The following is a 17329-nucleotide window of genomic DNA, read 5'->3' on the forward strand; positions in this document are numbered from 1 at the left end:
GTGATGTAGACTGTATTGACATTAAAGGAACTAATTGTCAACATCTACCTGCATTATCTCCGTCAAGATGTACAGCCTCTCTGTATGTTCTGTACGTGCCAGCACAACCCCAGCAGTTCCAGAAAGCATGGCATGCAGTGACTGTGGCCATGTTCTCATTATCTGTGAGAGGTTAATGATCCCCATTTTCTGCTGCTTAGAGATGCTTAGGAGGTGCATTTCCCTCCACAAACTCCAGCTTTTCCTTAAGCAAATTATTCTGAATTTTCTCAAATATGGCACAATTCTGTGTTTACAGGACCGGTCTGTTTTTGAACGCACTTGCAGCTGATTTGGAGTCAAGTCTGGTGAGTGAGGCTGGGGACTTAAGTAGTCACATTTCTTAGAGGTAATAGCATTTTAGTGTTGCAAAATCTTAGACAAACTATATATGTGAAGCAAGGTACATTCTTCCAAAATCACATTGATTTGTCTTTTTGAGCAACCTGATTCACATGTTCCCCTTTGGCTATGTTCTCTGATACTCAAACTCTTCACTTGGTAGGGAGGTCATTGAGTATCATATTATTATTTTATTACTAACCCAATTCTCTGACACCAGCTGGTGTTCTGCAATTCATTTCAATTCAGGCACTAACTACCTGGAGTTGGTGCCAAACTCCAGAGGTTTAAAAGGTCAAATCCTCCAGGAGACTACCTCACTTCACTCATCAGCCACAAAGCTCAGGGTCACCTGTACTTCTAACCAGCCAGCTATGAATTTTGTTTCTGTGATCCCATCAGTCTCAATAACATCATCAAATGACTTACAGAAATCAGGAAAACACTATACTTAGAATTCCAGTTTTACTATAAAGGATACAATTCAAGAACAGCCAAGTGGAAGAGATACACGGTGCAAAATCTGAGAGGAGTCTAGATGCTGAGCTACCGTGCCAGGGTGTGTCACCCTCCTTGCACATTAATATATTCAGCATCCAAGAAGATTTTTGAGCTTTGATTCAGAGTTTTATTGAGGTATGATTATGTCACAGGCCATGTGATTGAGCTCAGTCTCCAGCTCCTGTCTCCTCCGGTGGAGGTGAAGGATGAGGTGAGGCTGAAATTTCCAGCCCTCTAATCACATACTTGGGCATTCAGGAGTAGCCAGCCACTCTTTTGAAACTTAGATTTGGCGTATGCTCTATGACTGTGGTAGGTACATTATATAATTCTAGAAACGGTATTTCAAGTTAATTATTAATTCCCTCCATTTAAAATGCGGAAGTTTAAATATTTTCTTCTAGGTCACAAAGCAAGCAAGTAGCGTAACCAAAATTCAATCCTCAAGGTCTTTTCTTTTCCCAGTTAGTCAGAGAAGATGCTCCCTGTCTATTCATAGACAATTTTTTATCACATGGGAGAAAAACAGTTTTTCACTAGGGTCTTAATTTCAGATTGCCAAGCTAACAATTATTCTCAGGATTTATCGCAGAAAATCTACAAAACAAATGATATTGATCATGAGCTCTATTTATTGAGGCCTCTTAAAACATCTGCTGGCAAGATATTAAGGAGGGTTTTGGATTAAATTTTAAAATGTGCTACTGAATTATACATTTTTCCCCTTTGTTTCCTTAAAGATATTTTGAAGCCTTCATTATTTGTGAAGGGAAATCTCAAGGATGGTCTCTGAAATAGTAGTAAGACAGACAAAAAGTAAAGGAGATAAAAAAGAATAAATTTTCCAAATTTGATAAGGTATAACAACACACAGAGTATTTTTAAGTCATTTCTTAACACTGATGCTCTCTGAAACACAGAGGGGTTTCAAAATAAAACACAATTTGAAAAATCAAAGTATTTTGCTAGCTTCTTTCTTTGAAGCTCAAAGCTTATTTTAAGTTGAGAGACTTGCAAAGAGTCAGAACCAGAAGGGTGTGCTAGAGTGGATGCCTCTAAATTCTCATCACTCTGAGGGCAATGCAAGGAGAACACGTAAGGGAGAATCAATTTAGAGGGTTAGGATAAAGAAACACAGCCTTCCCTCTATGCTTTTTAACAAGTTGTTCAAGTATATAAAGAACTGTTGTACCTATGCTGGGAGATGCAGAAACATCATTCTAACTCCCCTAGAAGTGAAGAGATGCTCTAGATCTAGGGAAGTGGGAGAGAGGTGGAGAAGAAGCTGCATTTCCAACTTTTGAAGTGGACCTCAGGATACATTTCCTGTGGAAACAGCACTGAAGTTAGCCATCATGGGTGATGGAAGCATTATGACCAGTGTATGAAACGTAAATCAATAGTTAGGTTCATTTTGGCCGAGGCTAGCCTTTTCAGCATAATATAACACTTTCTAAGAAATTTTTTTAAAGCAACCCATTCTGTATCTGGGTTACAACTAGCACCGAGAAGTGGAAGGTCTACCCAAGAGAAGAGGACGAAAGCAGAACATTATATCTTCTTCCTCTCCTCAGATTCCTTCTTTCTTCATGATTAACATAAATTGAGTACTTTCTACTTTCAGGAGCTATTTTAAGTGCTTTCTATGAAGTAACTCAATTATCAGAGCATTCCTTTTTGATAGAAATTATTTTATCCTTTTACAGATGAGAAAACTAAAGAACAAAGAGCAGAAGCAGCTTATGCTAGTGTCTACAGCTAGTAAACTCACTCCAGGCCATCTGATATCAGGGTTCATCTCTTAATCACTGCACTGTATTGCCTTCTTGGAGTAATTTAGATCTTGGCTCTAGATTCAGTTTGAAGTGTGTTCAAATATTAGCTCTGCCAAATCCCAGCTTTTTTTTTTTTGAAACCAATTATAGTTACGTAGCCTTCTAAGCCTTAGTTTCCTCATCCATAAATGGAGTAAATAATATTTATCTTCAAGAGATGTCATGAATATTAAATAAAATATCTGGCAGTGAGACTTAGTATCCCAAAATAAAATTTTATCAAACTTTGTTTCTGTGTGTTTCGGAAAGAATTAATGAAGTATAATGCTCTCTTACAATCTAGCTTAGGCCCTGGTAAAATCTTGTTGATTGATTGCTACAATAGAGACTTTTCAATAAAACTGTTGTAAAAATAAATGGATACTGCCCAAATGAGACCAAGCAAAAATTATTTATTCAGAGTTTGCTTAACAAAGGGGTCAGCCACCATCACTTGGCAGAGACTAAAAGGCAGGGGAGTTGGGAAGCTTTGTAGTGGGGGAACAAATAGGGAAGGCTTCAGGTGTGCACTGATTGGAGGTCGTTAGCCTGGTGAAGCTGAAGACTGGCTAACTAGACGCGAGGCATCCGATGTGACTGTGTAGGGGAGCACATTTGCCCCTGAGTAAGGAAGGGCTAAGTGGAAGCGGGGGCAAAAATTAGGAAGCTGACCGTTACCAACTAAGTTTTGTCCATTTTGGGTGGATTATTACAAAGGTTGGGTGGGCTGGTTGCCACAGGTTATAGGTCAGAGTTCTGTATTTACATGTGGTCTAGAGAATGAGAAAACCATTCAGCTCTTCTCCAGTCCGCTCCAGATGCATACCTGAAACTCTGAAGGTGGTGAAACTGAAAGCTTTCCGGAAAGTGTTTGTTTGGAAATCCTTTTGAAGGAGCTTTGAGGCAGCCTCCTGTCTTACACAACAAACAGAGTTAGCATTTTCGACCTTGTGTAACACTGTATTGTACCGTGATGATGTTTGCCACACACTAACTTCAGATTCAGTTGAGTTAACAAAATCACCCCAGTCCATTGCATTATATTACCTTCCGAGTCTGCTGAATAGATGAGATGTAGGACAACGATTCAGGCAGCGGGTACTGAATAGTCAGAGATAAAGCGCTTGCACGTCCAGCCTACCCGTGTTACGTTCACATTCAACCCAGCAGTGACTCTACGTGTATATATACACAGTCATCTCCAATTCATTGTTCATGCTGGGAGGATGAGTAGCATCTTCCAGGACTGTTCTCTGTGATTTTAGACGGATGTTCAATGCATGTAAATTTTACTAAGGGCCCAATTGGAATGTTTCCAAAGCATAAGAGAAATTAAAAAATGCACTAACTTCTCGAAACAATTTTCTGTTTGCAGTCAACTTTGCTTTGCTTAAAATGCCTTCCCAAATTCTCCCCTGGAAGGACAATGGATTTTTTGCTTTATTTGCACTTACTTTATGGTTATAGTGTTAGTGTCTAATGTATCATAGAAAGACTATTATGAATTGTGTCTGCATTTGCCACCAGAATGAAAATGATTTGTAGCGTAAGTGCAGAGTAGATCTAACCTTAATAACACTTCTTTGTTTCATGCTACATCATGAAATCTTGTTTTCTTTCTATTTTTTTAATTTGCTTGCCTTCAACATTTACATTTGTGAAAAGGACCTTTGTTTATAATACAATATTCTCTGTGGGTTATTGTCTCCAAAGGAAATGTTCCTTCTGCTGGGTCAGCATACTACCCATCACATCAAAGCTATCGGTGATAGAATTTCTAGAAATATCTCCAACAGAGTCTAAATTTTATTAAGCAAGGATAATAGGGGAACATTATTTCCCTATTCTAGAAATAGAACTTCTTACCTTTATAGCTCATGCCCTCTGTCTTTTTAAAGACTTCTTGATGTACCATTAAACCACTTTTTATTCAGATCATTAACAATAATGGTTTCCAGTTTGGGGTGATGTATTATGCTCCAGGGATCATGTCAAGCTCTTCAGATTTGCTGTTTCATTCAAATCTAACACCAGTACCATTAAGTGGGTACTGTATTTGCTCTCCACTTTTGCTTTGTTTTTTGAGACCTAAAGAAATTAAATAAGTCTCTTGATGTAACACAGCTAATGAAAAATGGATCTGTTACTAGGAAAACTGGGGGATCCCTTAATTGGGTATTTATTCATCAACACTTACAAGGGCACAGATACTGAATACCTACTGCAAAGTGTTGACAAATTGTTCTTAACTTCGTGTGCGTATGCATAAGTATATTTGTTTTTCTGGAAAATAATATAATGAAAATACTCTGGGTTATACATGCTTAAGTTTGAAACCTGACTCTGTCACTTAATAGTTGGGTCATATGGGGGAAAATAATTAAATTGTCTAAGCCTGTTACTGTTCTGCAACATAAATCTTATACTACCTCAATTTTTTATTAATGTAAAATGAAAAAATATTCGCTACAGTGCCTAGAGCAGGCTTTCAAAGCTGGCAGTGTTATTAAATTTAAAGAGAGCTTTTTATTCCCAGCACTGAAGGTTTAATTTCAAGGACTTCAAGGAATGAATATTTTTTAGGTATTGTTCAAACTAAATGAGCAAGAGAATAGAGAATGGCATTGAGAGATTGAATTACTGGAGGCAAGTGCAATGTAGGAGACAAAGAGGCAGCGTAAGTATTAGTCAACTGAGAAGGCAGCATTAGTATTAGTCAACTGAGAAGGCAGCAGACAGACAACCAGGACACTCAGTTAAAGTCGAAGTTTCTGCCATGTTTCCCTCAAAATATGAAGGTTACAGAAGGTACTAACTGGCTTCTTTATTTTTTTTTCAGATGTCTATATTAGCTCTCCAGAGCAATTAATTTATTCAGAAAACATTTACTAGATGATTCATTTAAGTCAGGCCATTAGACATATTCTTTTGAAGTATTGAGGACATTTAAAAATAGAGCTGGAGTTGGCCATTGAGACCATCAAGCCAAATATGTGTCTTAGTTTGGCTTCTGCTAGAAATATACCCTAGAAGGCTTTGAGTGCAAATAGTGTATTTGAGAGTGGAGGAAATACCAATAAAGGAGTGAAGAAGTGAGAAAAAGAAAGGATAAAGCCAATAAGGGGTATGTTTTCTAGCAAGCAATAAAGGCAATAAATATTTATCTGGTCATTGATACACTTTCATTTGCCTAAAGAATTATGACATAATTTACTTACCAGAGCAAAGTATTTGGTATCAAACAGAGATATCTTCTGAATTAACTCCCATTGCTCACTAGCTGCAATTTCTTAAAATTATTTCAAATCATTTTTGTGACAAGGTATAAATATATAAAATATGTGTATTGTATGTGTAATATACATGATAGCTCAGACAAGTTTCTTACCTTTAGTTTATTCAGGGATAGAAAAACTTACCTAATAGAGTTGCTATGGAAAAAAACTAACACTTAGCTGACCACATCACAGGAGATCAATATGTTTCTTTTTTTTTCCTTTTTTTGGCTGCTCACCCATTTATCATTTCTTTTCCATTACCAATTCAGCATGCCATCTATAACTGCCTCCCCAAATTACAAGGACACGTTTCTTCCTTTCTCATGCCTTATTGACTCAAGGAACTCTGCACTGATGTTCCATTTTTTCTTATTTTTATCTTACTTGTAGATTTTTTTCTGCCCTTGTAAAAATAGATTGGATATAATGGCCACATCTTATTATTAAGGTAGATTGAAAATAAGTAATGGAGAAGATGTGTGACTATTAGCCTATTATTTTAAAGATATTTTTAATGAGTATCAAACTCGTAATTATTGTCCACTGGAGAGTAAAAGAGCTAAATCTTTCTTATTTTCTTTTTTACCCCTATGAAAGAGACAAACTGTAGAGTTTTGTTCAATATTAAATATCTGATCTGTTCAATGGACAAGTACTTAAAAGGGAATTATAAAGGGGAAATGAGAACTAGACTCAATGTTCAAAATCTTTAGTAGATGTATTGATGTTTTTCTTTTTATATTTCTACAATACAAGAAAAAGACATTTAATGATCACTGTTCCTGATGCTGAAAAAGCTCATGGATGCCAGAGTTAAGCTTTGTACCATTAAAATATCAATGGCAGCATTTATCCTGTAGGCAGTTGCAGAGGTGCAGCTGAATCACAAGTGATTGGGTTCTGAATATTTGGCAACCTATCTAATCATTAGAGTTACTGATATCCACTTAGTATGTAGATTTTAGAACTTGGGAACTATATTTGTAAACTATCAGCAGTGAAAAGCAATCAGCATTGAGAAACAAAGCACAACAACTGACTAATATTATTCATAGGCAGTTTACCCAGCCTGCCATATATTTTGTAGGATCTCATTTTACATATTGGTTGAACCACATGAAATTCTATTCATATAAATCAAAAAGACTTAGAAATTCATATGGCACAGACATAATGACACAGGTCTCTTCATGGAGCTATGCCATACCATGACAGTAGCCTCTTCTTTTTTTTTTTTTCAGGACCTAATGGACTTATGCCACTGTATTAATTGTAACACTACTATTTCTTTATCCATCCAACAATATTTATTGAGGGCCTACTATTTGGCAGACTTGGTACTGTGGACTTAGTTTACACTATCGGACAGAACAACCGATATCTTTACCCACATCAAATTTGTAATATAATAGATGACACATAAAATAAATAAGTAAAATATATGTACATTATTTTAATCAGTTTTAAGTACTAAGAACAAAAATATATAGCAGGGAAGGAAGATACTTTATGAGGGGATAGGGGTTGTAATTTTAAAGTTGTTGTTCTGGAAGATTTCAAGAAAAAGTCTGGAAGGAAGTGAAGGACAAGTTGTGATGCTGTCTGTAAAAAGCATTCCAGGCAGAGGGGAAAGCAAGCATGCACATCCTGAGACAGGAGAATGCCTGGTGTGAGGAGAGGTCCGTATGGGTAGATGAGGTAAGCCAGAGGGAAGAATAATGAATAAGAATATGAGGAGAATAACGATGGCGCCAGATGAAGTAAAGCCTTTTGAATCAGCGTACGAACTTTTGCTTTTACTCTGAGATGGGAAGCCTTAGGAGGTTCTGAACAAAGAAGTAACATTATCTTATTTGTTTTCTAACAGCCTTACTCTGTCTGGTGAGTTGGTAATAGACTTAGGAGCAGCAATAGATGCTGGAAGGCAAATTAGGAGACTGATATAATCATCCCAGTGAGACATGATTTACTTGGGATAGAATGGGGTACCATGAAGAGGACAGAAAGAGGTTGGATTCTAGATACATTTTAAACGTAGACTGAAAATATTTTCTGAAATGTAGAATATGAGTGTGAGTGGTACTGGGAGGTATGGTACTGGTACTGGGAGTGGTACTGGGAGTGACACCAAGACTTTTGGCTTTAATAGAAAGAAAGATCAAGTTGCTATATGTATGTTGGAGAAAATTAGAAAGAGAAATTTTGTGGTAGAGGAATGTCAGAATTTCAGTTTTGGATATATTGCATTTCAGAGGCCAAGTAGGTATTGAGTGTCAAGTAGCACATCAGTTAGGATTCAATTAGGGAGTCAGAACCAGTAAGAATGGTAGGGAAGAAGGGGAGCATTCTAGAGACTAGACTTCCAAAATTGTTGGAACTGATGAAGAATTTTTTGGAAAGCTGTAATCTTTGCATCTGGTGTGGTCCTAAAATCACTGTTCTGCAGCAGCATTGGCAGTTGGGGAGAAAACAGACGGCAAGAGAAAGTAAACAGTACAAAATGAGCCCTGAAACAGCATGGAACAACCTACGATGACAAAAGAAAACCTGTGAGAACAAATCAGAACATGTGTGTCTCTCTCACTCCCTCTAACCTCGATGATGAGGGTTGACTTGCAGAAGAATCTGGATCACTTTGCTACAGAGATGCATGACGTGCTTGGCCTAAACCAGAGAAGTTGACAAGAGAAAATGCAATGGCAGCCAGAAAGGATTGGATAGTGTGACCTTCCTCATTAACAAGGTGAGCCAGCAGACTAGTGAAATGTGTGTGAGCTGCGGCAGCATCAGGCACATTCAGTACTTAATGTCCATGGCTTTGCTTTCAAATCTCATTTTCTTCTGTGGTCTACCCTAACTTGGAAATATACATAGTAGGGAATTATGGGAAATATTATCCCAGATTGGCCAGGTTGACCCAAGATGAAACCACCGCGTCTTGTCAGTTACATAGTATACTCAGAACGCAGGGAGGCAGGATGGATTTAAAGTGTGCATCTGGATTTATTCCTTTGAAGGTGGTACTCAAAGTAAAGCAATTGGATTATATCACCTAAGGTATGCATGTAGGCAGAAGAGAGAACAGTGTCCATGAATGAAGCCCCAGAGCATTGCAATTTTTTTATGTCAGCAATGTGAGGAAGAACTTTCCAAGGACACTGAGAAAGAACAGTGAGAGTGTAAGAAGAGGGGCTTCCCTGGTGGCGCAGTGGTTGAGAGTCCGCCTGCCAATGCAGGGGACACGGGTTCGTGCCCTGGTCCGGGAAGATCCCACATGCCGTGGGGCAGCAGGGCCTGTGAGACATGGCCGCTGAGCCTGCGCGTCCGGAGCCTGTGCTCTGCAACAGGAGAGGCTACAACAGTGAGAGGCCCGCGTACCGCAAAAAAAAAACAAAAAAAAAAGAGTGTAAGAAGAAAATCAAGTGAGGATGGAATCCAAAAAATCAAGCAAAGACAGAGTGATTCAAGGAAGAAAAGTGATCATTTCTCCTTTTCCCCCACCATTATCAAATTCCCTCATTAGGAATGTGGGCTTCAGGTTTTCATCCAAATTGTTTACTCTTTATTATGATAAAGAGTATAGTATAGTATCAGTCCTTTGTGTGTCATTAGATAGCAGAATAACTTGAAATACATTTTTTTTCTTTTTACAAGTGAGAAAAAGGATTATTAAGAAAACAACAATTTAGAAGTTATCCCTTTAAATTTTATAGACGAGCACAATCTGAAGACAATTATAATTTTGATTATTAACACACTGCACTGGGTGCTTCTTTTATAATGAGGAAGTTCCTGAAGTTTATGACATGCAGATATAAGTAGGTTATTAAAAATGGCAATGTTCGGTGGTAACTGTTGTAACCCGTTGGGCAGCAGTAATCATGTGTGGCTCAGCAGTTCCATAACAACACAATTTGTGGACATAATCATCTTTCACCATTACAGATAACCTATATTCCTAAAGGAAACCAGTGAGACAAGACTTTCCTATGTTTTCTTCAACCTAATAGATACCCCTGGATGTCTACTATGTCCTTTATGAAATCCGTCAACAGCCCATAACATTAAGTACAGTACTGTCTCGTTATCTGGAATGTTCGTACTGGAAATGATTCCATCTTTATTAATTGTGTCCAAACCACATTTTTTAGTTAAAGATCAACATCTACCAACTCCAAGAAATGAAGAATTACTGCAGAAAAAATTTAATTCTTTCTCTGAAACAGCTTCCATTGCTTGGCCTATGGACTGCAGTACTTTGTCAACATAATCATTCACAGAAGAAGCATCTCTTTCTTCGCTTTAACACTGTAAACATTTTGCAGTTTTATATATACACACCAAAATTTGCAATCATGTAGGAAGTTATGCCTCAAACAGGCATCTTTGGTCCTCCTTGGCCACACAGTCATTTAAGGCATAAGCTGAAATCCAAAAGGATGGTGTCTATTTGCTGATATTCAAGCAGCAATCATCATTAAATATATCTTCAATATTGATTAGAGTCTGAGTTATATTTATTGCTGTGTTTATATTTTTTAATATCTTCTTCAAAATTCACTTCTGGAGCCCCAATTTCATTCTTTAGAACCCCTTATCTAATCACGTATCTAAAGTCCTCTTTTTCTTTATACATTTTAGGTGTTCATCCATTTGTTTCACTGTTCCACTGTGCTAAATATTTAGCAATGATTATAGTCTGTGGAGTGTGGCTATGGACCTTTTCCCCCCATATGATCCAAATCATAAGACTGAAAATGTTCTCTCAGCTCAGGAAATGGTTTATCCAGTTGTAGATCTTCCAGTGCATCATCTGGGTAAAATTCCATTATCTGGATGTTCTTTTATAATGATCCTCCTATAGCCAACTAGCCGTATAACCTCTACAGATTAAAAGAGCCATTTAAGAACCCCAGAGGACATCAGCCAAAGGTAGTAATGTACTTTTGGGGAGCCTAGCTGCAACCATAGTAGTAAAGCTACAGGAAAAAGAAAGGTCATTGTTCAGAAGATTTTCTAAACTCACTTCCACAAACTTTCAGACCCATTGTCATTTAATTGTTATGAGAATTCCATGACAACTTGATCTTGGTTCTTGCTGATATTGCTTCTTTGTAAGAAAAAATGTTTTCAACCTCTCTGCTTATCTGATATCCATCAATAATTGTAAATGAATCAGTACTGAGAGTACCAAGTTCTTAAGAACTGCGGTTCCTGTGGCTGTTGTATTTATTAGGCAAACATGAGCAAACACTAATTACTCCATGATTACTCCATAATCTCGCCCATGATTACTCCATAAACTCAGTAACCCTGTCCCCCAGAAAAAAGCCAAGACCCTGAAAAGTGCCACAATCACCTCCTGCAGTATTTTTTTAATCAGAAACGCTTTTCTTTTTTTCCAGCTTTATTGAGATGTAATTGACATATAACATTGTATAAGTTTAAGGTGTACAGCATGTTGATTTGATACAGTGAAATCCATTTTTAATATTTTAATGCAGTACAGGGTGAGATAGAAATGAAATTTCACTGTGAACATTTCTGTCCATATGTTTGGTTATTCCATTGATATTGAATGTTTCCTTGATATTCTTGTTTACTGAGCCCCACAGGTGAGAAAGAAAGGTCCCAAAGGGATAAGAATAAACTAGTTATCTTGGGGAAAAGAAAGAACAAAAACAAAAAACCTCTTCAATTCTGATTTCATTTCAAGACCATTTTGTGATAGATAATGAAATCTCCAGTATAAATTGTGTAAACTCTCTAAACTACAAAGAATCTTCAACTTATACCTTTGTCATGTAGTCATTTGGCGTTGGCATTAGGCTACCATAAAGCAATCATATTGCTACTTGTTCATTATCAATGCAGGAATCATTATATCTGTAAATAAATATGATTTTTTTCACATTATCTTTTCCCTTTTTTATGTCTGGTGTTAGTAATATGTATAACATCTACAGTGTTTTGTATCGTATAAGACAATGTTGATGTAGGTACCGACAGACAATTCATCTTGTAAACAGGCAAAGTAAACTTACAGTATAGATAAATACAGTCTAGTACTATAAATGTATTTTGTCTTTCTTATGAGTTCCTTAAGAACATTTTATTTTCTCTAGCTTACTTTGCTGGAAGAATTCATATATAACACATATAACATACAAAATATGTGTTAATTGACTGTTTATGTTATGTGGCTTCCAGTCAACAGTAGGCTATTAGTAGTTAAGTTTTGGGGGAGTCAAAAGTTATCCTTGGATTTTCGACTATGCAGGGGATTCATGCCCCTAACCCCCGAGTTGTTCAGGGGTCAACTGTACTTGCATAATTCAGAATGGAAATGTGTTCATATATCCATTATTATATTAAAACCAAATGTCCTTGTTAAAATGGTGACATTAGTGAATCTCTATTATTTTTACAATTTTATCACAAATTCAATGCCATGAATTTAAATAAAAGGAATATGAAAAAAACATCAGTTTTTAGTTCTCATAACCAATGTCACTTTATTTTGCTGGAAGTATTTTCTCTACTGTGTTTTGTCCATGTTGAGAGAAATTTTTAAAATCATCACAGATAATAACCAGTTTAATCAGGAGTTCAGCTTTAGGCATTTGAAAGACAATTAAATTGGATTTCTTAGTATTTTGTTATTTGTCCTTGGTGCATAAGTTCGACAAATCATTTTATTATCGTTTGTCTCAACAATATACACTGCCCAGAAAGTAGTACATGCATAGGTGGTGTGTGTAAAGAACCTCTTCTTTAATGGCTTCAAGGAGATGCTTGCCTTTTTTTTTTTGATCAGTTTTGATCAGCTTTAAAAAATCCTCTTAAGTCAAGGACATATGGGCTTATTTTCAGTCTCCAAATGCTTTAACCACCACTCTTCATAACCACCAATCTATATCTTATATAATTAATCTCAATGTGCACTCTCAAAATATATTAGCAAAATATAAAGGGGGGGAGTAATACTTCGGTTTCTGTCCCAGATTGAATATCAAACAGTATCACAGGATATATATAGAGAAATTGTATGTAAATTTTGAATACCTAAGTGTTGTAATAGATGTGTTCCTTGTGTGCTACATAGGAGAAGGATATCTGTGTCCGGCAAACAGGATGGTGGGCATGTTGAGTTCTGTATTCTGGAGTGGTGTTGAATTTATACTGGTGTATCTGCCTTATCACCCCATATCTGTGTAATAATGATGAAGTATAATTTTTAGTGTAAAGAAGTGGGTCCTGTCTAAAACCAGGGTGCATTCTGTGGGCAAGTCAGGAATGTTATATGTGCACAACTGAAGAAAAAAAGCATGCAATAAAAATTAAACTTGGTATCTCATCAGTTTACTCCATTCCGATTATTTTATCTTTGGTCTTCAGTAAGTGATTATTAGAGCAGCCCTGGACTAGCAGATGCCTCCCCACTCTGATTGTCTATGATGTACAGTACCCTGGTATTTCCCTTGAATGCCCTGCTCCTAGTAAATCCCATAGAGGTTTTCAGTAGAGACTTGAATTGGCCTTTCTTTCAATATGTTCCCTTTCCTGTATTGCTCCATCATGTAATATTATTTTAATTTCTTTACTACAATATTAATTTTATATTTCATTTAACTTTTTTTTTTTGGTTATCTCTACCATAAGAATGTAAACTCTCTGAGGGTACAGAATGCATTTGTCTTGTTTTCTTCTGTATTCCTTGAGCCAAGGATGATAATTGGCATATAATTAACACCAACTATTATTTTGGAATGATCAGACAAGTCTGTTGTATCCTAGATACTTACAATAAGTAACTGGCAGTACCAGGATTCAAATAAATACAGTTCCTCTGGAGCCAAGACCTCTTATCGGTATTCTGTAAATCTTGACCTCATAACTCAAGGTTACTGACTTTCCCTTATCCTAATTCACACTCTCCAAATGCCAAATTGTCATACCAGTTTTGAACAAACCCAGCCCTGCAGGGGTGAGGAATTACTAGGAGTTTTCATGTTTAAGGTAGAGGCACATTCTCTGAGTAGATCTGAGTCTGAGCAGGGAAGGCATGTATGATTTGAGCTTTGCTAGTTTATAACCCAGATTAGACAGTGCCAGACTCACAGAGGGGCACCCATCTCTTCACTGACACACTAAACTGCTGTGATCCTTGAATTCTCCTGGGCTGGGCCTGAGTTCAGCTATTGGGAAATGTGACCTCAAACAAAAAGTTACTGAGCACCTTTAAAGACTTTTATGCAATTATAAGCTTAATATCAGATGTTAAAATAGTTAACACAAGAATAACTTGAATTATCAAAGGTCGTGTGTAAAATTTTAAATTCTACTGACATACTAGAGTCTGCAGATAACATCTGGAGAACTGAGTTTTTCTTTCATGCAAATGCTTATTAAGGACACACTATTTTCTAGGCAGTGCTCCAGCACTGAGAAAGGTGTACAATTGTTATTACTATACTTCACATAATGATATATCAATTACATTGGCCAAACAATCATTTCCTCCTTCACAAGGGAAGAAAATAAACACATGATTTGTTTGTTTTGATTTTGCAAAGTTTCAATAGGATATTTCTGGTATACAATACATTGATTTTATTGATAATTAGTCTCACAACACTATTAGAAAAACTGCCAAGTTATTTACACTCCATTTTGTTGATTTGCAATTTCATTGATTAAGTGCAAAGAGGGACATGAATCAGATTGTTCATATCTGTTTTCTAGGTTTAGACCTTCCAGTGAAGTTACTAATACACAGTCACGTTAAATAAAGTTTTCTGCTTCATAGAATGCATTAAGGCATCTGGATGACAACTTGGATGAACTCTAAGCTCTTTTTCATGTTATCCTACTTTCGAATTCATTTTCAGTCTCCCCAAAATACTAATCTATTTCTAGTTTGAACTCCAGATCTCATGAACTTTCTTACTTCTGTTTTCATACCCATACCCCAGCCAGTTACCAAATATTATCAATTTTGGAAATATATTCCAATTCCTTATTTTTTCACCGTTCTCACTTCTAATGTTCCAATTTCAACTGGAGTCCACCTTGCATCCAGGTTTGTCTCCTCCCAAAACACTCCCACAATATTTTTGAATTACCCTTTTTAGAACAGGGGTCAAAAGTTTCTTGTTGATTTATATCACCTCTAAAAAAATAAAATCAAAGCGCTTGTGCAGCAAGGCATCCAAGGACATTTGTGACCTGCTCCAACCTAACGTTGTCGTCTCATATCCTGTCCCTTTCCTGTGACTCCTTCAGTCTGTAATCCCAGCTCTGCCCCTCACACACATTCTAGGATTTCCTTAAAATAACACACATTTTCACATATTTCCTTTAATGTGACATACCATTCTTTCTATCGTTCCTTTCAGACTCTACTTTATTAATCTCTACTCATACCTCAAAACCAATATCTCATTCTGGTTCTCTGCTAAACAACTTTGTGTGAAACTCCATGGGGAGAAACTTCTTATTCTACTGTGTGTATTAACGTATTCAAGGTTTCCGTGCTCTTTAAAAAGGGTTTCTTCCTTTTGTTTATATCACTATGCTGAAGGCTCCTTGAGGGTATACACCAAGAATTATTCTTTTCTTGTGATTCCACGAAAACATGAAAAGGCCTAGACTATATAAAACACTAAATAAATGTCAAAGGGGTGAATTAGACCCATTTTCATTCTCGTTTTCTTCAAACATCCACCATCTCTGGTGAATTAAATTTATGATTAATTTTAATTTAATACCTGTCTAGAAAGCAAAGAATATAGCTCTCATTTTCTACACCTAACATCATCTCCTCAGCTTTATTAACGTTTCAAAGAGAAAATCTTCACTGTGGGAACATTTTTACTAGAAGAAGATCTAAGTGTAAAGCAACTCTGAAACTTAACTTTGAAATAGACATAGTTGTTCATAAAAAGTTACTGTTCTGAAATAAGTCATTGCAAGGAGAAAAAAAACATCTCTTATTGAAATTTGGAAGACGAAAGGAAATCTGGCTTTTGGGAAGGTGATATGAACAAAAGAATCACATTACATGCCATAAAGGTTTTATGTGCTATAAGATGTGAAGTAATTCAAAGTGTGAATTGACACACACAAAATTCTAAAGAAACCCAGAAAAGTTTTGAACTCTAGTCATCACTATAAATTTACATTCCACTAAGAGTTTCTATGCATATATCTCAAAAGATAGGTCCAGTGACTAAATTGGTTGGATGTTCTAGGCATTTAGTGTTTGGGTATTTGAGATATGAGGCAACTACTACTCACCTGTCATCCTTGATAAGAACATTTTTTTAACTCTCTCATCTAGAAATATAGTACCACTTTTCACTCACATTCGGTTAGTCATTATTTCCCCATCACCAGAAAAATATAAATTAAAATGTCTTAATGAATAAAGAAGAATACATTTCAAAAATGTATTCTCACCACTGTTGAGAAGCAGTTCTCTCCAAGACATTGCTACATTACCTTGTGACTGAGTTTGTTCCCAAGGAGGTTTGCATAGCAGACAGCTGCGGAAGCTAGAGGTAGTCTCTCCCTCTTGGTCAGAAGGCAGATATATTTCTGAACTAGGATAATAAAGATAATGCCTCCCTGCCAGGCAAAGGTTGTTCAGGTTTCTCTTTATAAAAATGGGGGTGTGGGATTACAAAGCTAGGGTTCCTCAGTTGTATTATAGATCCACTGTGCATTGTTCACAAGGGCCTGCTTCCTATCTTCCCCATGGGACTTGGGGACAGGGGAAAAGAAACACGAAGCTCATGCTGCCTGCTGCAGAGTGAATATTAAACTGTTGAAATCCATTGGGTCCACTGCTTCTTTCCTGGCACAGTATATGGAAATGTGGGAGTGATGTGGCAGCTGCCACTGTCACTGCTGCTTGACCACTAGAAAGCGTTACTTCCCTGGATTTATTTCCTGGCACTTCTGTACCTCACAGTCTATGCTCCAGTTTGTAGATTTCCATACATTCTGGGCTTACACCCTTATTTCCTTTCTACTGCCCTTATATCTGCTTGGCCCTGATTGCCTTCTTTGCAAAGTAAATTATATTGTCTTCTCCCTATGAAAATTTTCCTGACTTTTACAGGTACCAGGGTTTATATAAGTCATAGGCCCCTACTGTATCTTTTAGCAGATCTACATTTTACGTATTATTATTTTATTTTTCATTATTTGCATTTATGCAAGATACATATACTGAAACAATTGAGCAACTGTTTTATGGCAATCAGTAATAGGTACTGGAGATGGGTTGATAAACAAAACAGACACGGTTTCTAATCTCTGGAAACTTACAGAGAGTTGGGAAACGCGCAC

General features: G+C 36.7%; 1 protein-coding gene and 1 pseudogene across 2 annotated transcripts in view; one reads left to right on the plus strand and one right to left on the minus strand.

Moving 5' to 3' along the window:
- Positions 1-2687, plus strand: part of LOC307190377 (uncharacterized protein) — a gene marked incomplete at both ends in the record, with an annotated part of 73388 nt that extends 70701 nt beyond the window's left edge. The window contains 2 exons of the mRNA XM_079929546.1: positions 299-347; positions 2589-2687. Of these exons, the coding sequence (XP_079785672.1) occupies positions 299-347; positions 2589-2687 (148 nt within the window). The remainder of the gene's footprint in view (positions 1-298; positions 348-2588) is intronic.
- A 7113-nt stretch (positions 2688-9800) lies between these two features.
- Positions 9801-16280, minus strand: LOC307190378 (NEDD8-activating enzyme E1 regulatory subunit-like; annotated as a pseudogene). Its single transcript has 3 exons — positions 16274-16280; positions 11062-11227; positions 9801-10990 (listed from the first exon to the last, which is right to left on the minus strand). The product of its transcript is annotated as an NEDD8-activating enzyme E1 regulatory subunit-like (transcript).
- Between the last annotated feature and the right edge of the window lie 1049 nt (positions 16281-17329).

This window comes from Stenella coeruleoalba, assembly GCF_951394435.1.
Source record: "Stenella coeruleoalba genome assembly, chromosome: 8".
Taxonomy (NCBI): Eukaryota; Metazoa; Chordata; class Mammalia; order Artiodactyla; family Delphinidae; genus Stenella; species Stenella coeruleoalba.